Raw genomic sequence first — 7,963 nt, forward strand, 5'->3', positions numbered from 1 at the left:
AATCAAGATTTAATCTGTTGCCCTGGCTGGTGTGGCTGTTAGAGCATCCTCCCCACACATGGAAAGGTCATGGGTTCAATTCCGGGCAGGTCACATGCCAAGGATGCTGGTTTGGTTCGATCTGGCTGGGGCACGTAAGAGGGGCAACTGATTGATGTCTCTCCCTCTCTCTCCCTCCCTTCCCCTCTCTCTAAAATCAATAAGCATATTCTCAGGTGCGTATAAAAAAGAAAAATTTAACCTGTTAGTGTTTGCAGCAACTTCTTTTTAAAGTAGGGATTTTAAATGAGAAATTATCAATCCTACCTTTATGAACAAAATCAGGTAATATAAAGTTTTGAAGCAAGAGAAGTGACCTGAGGTTTTTTTTTTTTTATTCCAGTGAAAACTTTGTATCTGCCGTCATCTTTTTTGGGGGGGGGGGAGAGGACATAGCACACGAATGTTTGTAAGGAAAACTGAATAGTTAAAATAAGCATTCTAAAACAAAGCCCCTCATAAAAACCTCAAAGTCTATCTTGATTCATAACACGCCTTTCTACCTTCCTAAGGCCTCTATACATGTAGCATGAGGGGGATGAGGCGTGAGTGCAAGCAGTAATTAACTGGCAATTTCTCCAGATTAAACAGACCCAAAAGTCTACCTCCCAAACCATCTACCACCACCTGGACCCCAAAATTAAACAGGAATGGATTACAAGCTAACGCATAGAGGCAGACGGACAATATCCTAAAATCTTGTTTACACATACCAGTGATTACAAAGATTCACCAATTACTTCAGCTGGAACAATGAAAGAGCTAGATCTCCTACAAAAGCACATTCTGCCTTTGAAAGTGCACAGACAAAAAGGTAAATTTTGCGTAACAAAAAGGTTTAATATCTTAATACATTTTAACTGAAACCCTGTACAAATGATACAAAAGATTATTTTAAGTCTTTCTAAAATAATTATATTAGTAATAATAAAATAGCTTTTACCTTGATAAGTGCTTTATTACTTTCATAATTTATAACCACTGATAGTCCTGGCTACTGAGACGACCATATCACAACGTCCAAGTCACTGGAAGACGTGTCTCTGGGTGGCCCATGGGTCCTGCTACCGCAGTCAGTTCTCTTTCTCACTACCAAGTATAAAGTCCTCTGCACCCGCTGCACCAAGAGCGCCCGCCATGGCTACTCGATAGACGCTAGTTAACTGAATGAACCAAATTTCCTTAGCCCAGTTTAAAATAAAGGATTCCATTCTAACGGAAACATTTTAGACCCTATCTGAAATATAATAACTTTGTTATTAAGTATAAGGAACTGATGGTTGTCAAAGGCAGGGATGCAGTTGGGCAAAAGGGCAAAGGTCGTATGATAGGTACAAACTTCCAGTTTTAAGTGATGGGGATATAATGTACAGCACAGTGACTATAGTTAGTAATAATGTATTGCACATTTTATAGTTGCTAAAAGAGTAAATCTTTAAAGTCTTCATCACAAAATTAAAAAAAAAATTTGTAACTAAGTATGACGAATGTTAACTAGGCTTGTGATCATTTCAAAATATATACAATTATGTTGTACACCTGAAATAAAATGTTATATGTCAGTTATACTTCAATTTAAAAAATAAGTATTCTACATTAGATAGCTTTTAACTAACCTATTTTCAAAAACAATTCAATCCCATTTTCAGCACTCCCCCAGGGTTACCTGGATCCTCCTACAGGTATTTAATCATGATTTAAAGCCTAAATCTTGATGTACCAAGTACTTATCTGTGATTGTATTTTCAATGTCCAAAGAAATAAAATACTGCCAAGTCCAACAAAATCTTCCTCTATAATATTCCACATTTTCAAAGAAAAAAAATGCCTCACCAGTTGTCCTTACTGGAAACCTCACTAAAGGTAGGGAAAAAACTTCCAGCATTTGCTTAGCATAATCCCAGCGTCACTCACTTAATTAACCTCATTTATTTCTCAGGACCACCCTACATGAAATAGGTGTCTTAAAACTGAAAATCCACAGATCAAGAATTAAGCAAATTTATTGAAGATCAAAACCCCAAAGGCACGAAGACGCATACAAATAGTCTCTGTCTTGACTATAGCGTCTACAGCAACACTGATTATAAAGAAATCTGGGATTAGCAATTGTGTTCTATTTAACCTTTACTCCCGTAATTTAATTTTCATTGTTAGCGCTAATTAAAATAGAAGTGAAAAACGAAATAGGATTTTATATAAGCAAAGATTCTTTTAAACTACTTTTGGGGGGGAGTGGTAGGGGGAAATGCAGACAACTGTAATTGAACAATAAAATAATTACAAAATAAATAAACTTTTATCATTATTATCAAGTGTTTTAGTTAAACTTATTCCATATAGTAAACTTTTGTTTATTGTTTGTCTAAGTAAATCTTATCAAATTTCTATACAAGAATCTCAAATGTTTTGGAGTTTTGTTGGAAAGTAAATGCCTATCTGATATGCAGAAAGTTCACATTTTAATGTATGTGATCAAGTATAATTTCCATTTCTCTACCAAATAGCCTCCTATAATGGAAATTCACTGTAAAACTGAGACTTAATTAACTCTGGCACCAAAAAAGTTCTCAATAATTACTTATCAAATTAAGTAAAACAAAAACAACTTATTGTTTTACTTACAATAAATGCCACACAGATCCTTAGATGCTACAGTTCTTCATTGTAGCAGCTTCACAGAGGATGTAAAACAAACTATGGAGAGAAACTACCACTGCACAATATATAGTTAAAGTGAATCATGTATCCCTTAGAAACGGAAATTCTGTTGACCTTTTCCATATGCGGGCACTTAAGAACAGTTTATCATGCAAGAAGTTAGTCTAAATCAGGTCAGCAAACTTAGGATCAAAAAATAATTTCAGCTTTGTGGCTAATATAGTCTCTCATTCGCAAGCACTCAACTCTGCCACTGTACAAAAACAGTGAATGAGCATGACTGTGTGACAATAAAACTTTATTTATGGACACTAAAATTTGAATTCCATATAATTTTCATGTCACAAAATAGGATTCTTCTTTTGATTTTAACAATGTAAAGATCATTCTTGGCTCACAGGCCATACAAAAACAGGTGGAGGGCTGGATTTGGCCTATGGGCAGTAATTTTCCAACCCTTGGTCTAAATATATATTGTTTTGACATTTACTTGCTGACAATTAGGTAACTTCTGTTTCATTACTGAGAACAATAATACCAAATTTTGCTTAAGGCTTTGTCTAAACTGCTGGTGTACATACTTTGAAGATAAAAATTTAAAAATCACTTTATGTTGAAATTAAATATACTGCTAGAAGAACTGGCTAAGTTTCACGTATTTCTTGATGTCACATCTGCATAGCAGAAAACACCTTGGTTCCACAATGGCATCTGGCTGCACTTCTGATTATAACGCAGCAAGTGCACCTTCACTTGGAAATGTACATTTATACACTTTACATAAATTAAGTACACTACACTAGGATGGGTGATAGCAAAAGCATGGATTTGATTCCATGACTAAACCACTTCTGTTTGGTTATTAAAAAATGTACCCAATCATTTAAAAATGGCCATTTGGAAAATAGGACACTATGTAAAAACGTCATGTAAAATTTAACCATTTACCTTTTTCAAAATTAATTTTTAAACTTTAAATCATTGAATTGTTATATGGCTATACGTTATTATAGCAAGAAGATTTAGCAACTTGGTTGGCTAATTTTTTAAAAAATTGTTCATGAAATAGTAACATTATTTTCATTAAATAAAGCAGTAGCTAAATGAATCTTTTCTTTCCACATTTAACATGTTAGGATGCTTCCAGGTCAACTCTCCAGATTCCCCCCTCCACCCCAAAAACCAGTCAGAGACTCACTTGAGTGTTTAATTCAAACCTATATTTGTAGTTTCTAAAATGCTGATCCACAGACCACTTTCTTGTTACACAAGTGTACCAATGAAAACAAAAGGCAAAGAGAATCACTGCCATCCCTACAAAAGGAATGGTTCCTTTTCTAACATTCTTTAAAAATATACACTGTACAGTCCTTGCACCTCGCCAAAGGTGGCAATGTAATAAATACACTGGCTTAGTCCTCCTCACTGTTCAGCAAGGTCCACCAACTACCTGTTATAAGCCCTCTCCTTTTTGGATTTCTCCAGGGCTTTGTCCATAGTCTTCTCGTTCTCCCCTCGACATTTGGGACAGTACCACTTGCCCTTTGGTTTATGATTCAGTCCTACACAGGAGAAGTGGAACCACTCGATGGGGCACTCGTCGTTGTCACAGCCGATCATTTCTCCATAGGAGACCTGATTGCACAGACAGTACGTGGGCTCATTTGGGTCGATGGGAAGGTCTGCGGGGGATGCTTCCCTCTCTGCTTTGGCCTTGGAGCGTTTCTTCTTCTTGGAGGCCTTTGCTTTCTTCTCCTTGGGTGTTCCTGAGGTGATGTCATCATGGTCATGATTATTAGCTGCATTCTCCCGATTCTCATTGTTGCGCTGTCGCCGAGACCTCTTGTTATTGGGCTTTTCTGCCTGTGTGATTGTCTCATTCTTGGACTTATCCTGGCCGGCTTTGCCACTGTGGCCAGTGGTGTCATTGACTTCTTGGTGTGCCTCAAAGAGTTCCACGTGACTGTCTACCTGTCTGGTCCGGTTCTCCACCAACTCTACCATCTGACTCACAATCTGAATCTTCTCGTCGCCCAGCTCCTGGCTCCGAATCAGGGCTCTCTGAATGCAGTGCAACACTCTCCTCTTTTGGGTGCCGTCCGTCTCCCGTTTAAACTTCTCATAATACTCATCCAGTTCCTTCAGGATTTCTGCAAAGGGAAAAATGAGCATTATACCCACATTATAAACACTACCAAGTGTTTTATTTAATTCTCTAGTCTATGAAAAAGTAATTACAAAGGAGAAATTACCAATGCAAAGTTTCCTAGTATGAAAAAGCTTATACCTTCTATGCCCTCCTAGCAGACTTTTTTTTTTCCTGTAGAAAAAATCCCTGGAACTAAATACAAATGCCAACACAGTTCTCATTTAGCAAAGTGCTACGGAAAGCTCCCCAAGGGATTGTATACATTCAGAAGTGTAAGTAATATTCCTACAATGGACAATTAGGAGAAAAGATCAAATTTAGATGAAGCACTGGGTCCCCAATTTTTATTTTCAATAAAATTAATGATATCCTCTATTTCCACTGTTTTTATTCAGATATTTTTCTATCAATTTAAAAGCCCTTATTCATTTTATTCTAATGTACTGATGTCTATAATACCCTACTAAATTATAGACTATATATAAATATTACCTATGACCCAGAGCCTCAATTTATCAGTCACATCACTTTCACCCCAGCATGTTATTCCTCTGTATTACTGAAAATAAGAAAGGTTTGTCACAATAAGCCACACAACCCAGCCTTGCTTTAAAACAAAGGTGGCAGATTTTGCTTTTGCATTTATTGCTTAAAACAATAACATACCTACAGACTGTAAAACATTATCAAAAATAAATTAAAAACTCTTAATACTAAATTGAAACCTTTTTAGACAGGTAGGAAGGCAGTGTGTGTGAATTTAAAATGTAATTGTGGGGGGGAAGGGTGGGGAGAAAATGCAGAGAACTGTAATTAAACAATAAAATAAAATAAATTTAAAAACAAAAAGCAAAATGTAATTTTGCAAATGTAATTAGGCAATTTCTCAAGAAATAAAAGCTGTTAAAAAATCCGAGGTAAGGAAATCTGAGATAAGGAAAGTGAACATTCTTGCCAAAAGCTTAAACACACAGGTAGAAATTTCTAGAGTTATTTCCCCCAAATAGTACTGTGAAATAGTAGCAGACTCTTCTCTTGTAAACCTTTTGCAGTCTCTCAAAATAAGGCAATTTCTACTCTGGAACTAGGAAGTTAAGTGTGGGATGTGGGGAGAAAACGTATAAAATGTGGCTATCACCCAGATCTTATCTCCAAATAGTTATAAGGCATAAATCTAAAACTAAACATACGAACTTAGGCCAACACTGGAGTTTAGCTAAATGGTAAGTATTATTTTCCAGGCTACATTCTTAAACTAAAGATAGCTCTGAAGATACTTCCTAGGACAATGTGGAATTTCCCACCAGAAAGCAGTGCCACAGTGCCAGAGTCCCACAGCATCTTAATTAATCCTGAAAATAAACAGCTGTGCTCAACCCAAGTTGTTTAACAGATGTTAAAATAAGTTTCTGCCATTTGTTTTTTTTAACCCAAATAATGATGTTTAGAAATGCTTAGTAATGTTTATTTTAAAAATTTATTTGAGAGATAGAAGACAGACAGAAACATCACTTTGTTGTTCCACCTACCTGTCCATTCATTAGTTGTTTCTTTTACATGCCCTGACTGGAGATGGAACCCCCAACCTTGGCATATTGGGACGACGCTAATCAAATGAACCCAGCCAGGGCTCTGCTATTTATTTTCAAATGAATTGCACATTACAAAACTATCTTTTGGTTTAATAAGTAGCCAAGTTTCTAGCAACAGTTTTAGCATTTCAAAGGAAAGAGAACAATTTACCAGTTGGCTAATTTAAAATTTAATGAGTATGGCTTCTTTTATATCACAAGCAAGCTTATACCCATGTGGTGTCTCACTTGTGGGAAAGAAACAAACATCACAAAATTAGCGAGAAGTAATTCTTTTACCTTCATAATGGCATATATTTCTTGGATGCCCCGAGCAAAGCACTCCATTTAAACAAAGCCACTTTAAGTACAAATGTCTGTTAAAAAGGAACACCAGCACTGATTAGGGAGGCATCTTGCCAGGACACTCACTTCTTCAGCCCCATCAGCTCAAACTGCTGCTGACCCTTTCCTCTAAAAATGCTCCACAGCAACGTTACTGTAGGAAAGCAATGGTACCATGGGGGGACATTTAAGGATTAAAAGAGATTGCAGGAAATTTGATCTTTCCAATGATCCATAATGTACTTTAATTTTACATAGGTTTGCATTTAAGTTCTTTATGAAGGCAACTTCCATGGTGGGTGAGTGGGTATTTAAAAAATAACACAAGAAAAATAATTTAAGAATAAGCCCACCATTTAAAGTTGGTTGAATTAACTATAATCCATCATTATGAATTAACCTCTAACTGATGCATACTATGCAATAAAAATTGTTAACCGTTTGACTTGCAACATAAAGTAAAAACTTAATTTTTAAGAACTACACTGTATATCTTAACATTTATAGCAAGTCCCAACCGAGTACGTTATAACTATTTTCACGACGAATAGAATAGTCACTCAACAGCTCACTCAACAGCACTGGCTTCAGTATGTGCTCCACAGGAGTCAAATAAGCACCGCACTGTGTATTAACTGAACGAAAGAGCAATAAAAGAAGATAGTAACTTAAAGGGGTATACAGACATGAATGTTATAAAATTTTAAAGGTACACCTTTTTTTGTCATCTAGGAAAATGCTAATTAACAGTACCACGAATTCTACGAAGGCTGTGAATCCTTTAAATACCCCTGATCTTCATTGATTACACTACCCGAGCCACCACGGGCACGAACCACCGAGAAGAGCCCCCAAATACGGGTCACTCACGCTTCCCTCGCTCCTCGCAGCCGCAGGCCTGTCCCACGGTTCCCTGGGGCCGGGGTGGGAAGCCTGAGCAGAGTCCTCGGTAGAGCCAACAGAAGGACTAAGAAACCTCTCCTTCGACTCCGGGGCGCCGCCATTGCTCCATGGCCGGAAGTGGCCAGACTTAGGTCCCTGAGGATAGGGGGCGGGGCCGGGAATCCGGCCAATGGGGAGGAGGCCAGCGGGGGACGCGCCCCGCTCAGGCAACTGCAGCCTATGAGGGTCGCCAGGCCGGAGGGCGGAGGCCAGAAGGGGGGCCAATCTCAGAGTAGGGCAGGGGAACACGGCCCAC

General features: G+C 37.6%; 1 protein-coding gene across 1 annotated transcript; it reads right to left on the minus strand.

Annotated features, from left to right (window-relative positions):
* Nucleotides 1-3,898: 3,898 nt before the first annotated feature.
* On the minus strand, nt 3,899-7,927 carry ING1 (inhibitor of growth family member 1). The gene is made up of 3 exons (XM_045186720.3): nt 7,636-7,927; nt 6,721-6,797; nt 3,899-4,850 (listed from the first exon to the last, which is right to left on the minus strand). Exons 1-3 carry the CDS (start codon nt 7,767-7,769, stop codon nt 4,147-4,149), a joined length of 915 nt encoding a protein of 304 aa, XP_045042655.2. The 5' UTR covers nt 7,770-7,927; the 3' UTR covers nt 3,899-4,146.
* Nucleotides 7,928-7,963: the final 36 nt, after the last annotated feature.

Source organism: Desmodus rotundus, chromosome 13, assembly GCF_022682495.2.
Source record: "Desmodus rotundus isolate HL8 chromosome 13, HLdesRot8A.1, whole genome shotgun sequence".
Classification (NCBI taxonomy): Eukaryota; Metazoa; Chordata; class Mammalia; order Chiroptera; family Phyllostomidae; genus Desmodus; species Desmodus rotundus.

Bases quoted from the DNA above. Each gene is read 5' to 3' on its own strand.
- ING1 (XM_045186720.3), bottom strand. From the start codon at position 7,769: ATGGCGGCGCCCCGGAGTCGAAGGAGAGGTTTCTTAGTCCTTCTGTTG. The intron at 6,798-7,635 runs GTGAGTGACCCG...CCTTTTTAACAG, and splicing joins CTGCGAGGAGCGAGGGAAGC to ACATTTGTACTTAAAGTGGC. The intron at 4,851-6,720 runs GTAAAAGAATTA...TTCCCTTTGCAG, and splicing joins AAATATATGCCATTATGAAG to AAATCCTGAAGGAACTGGAT.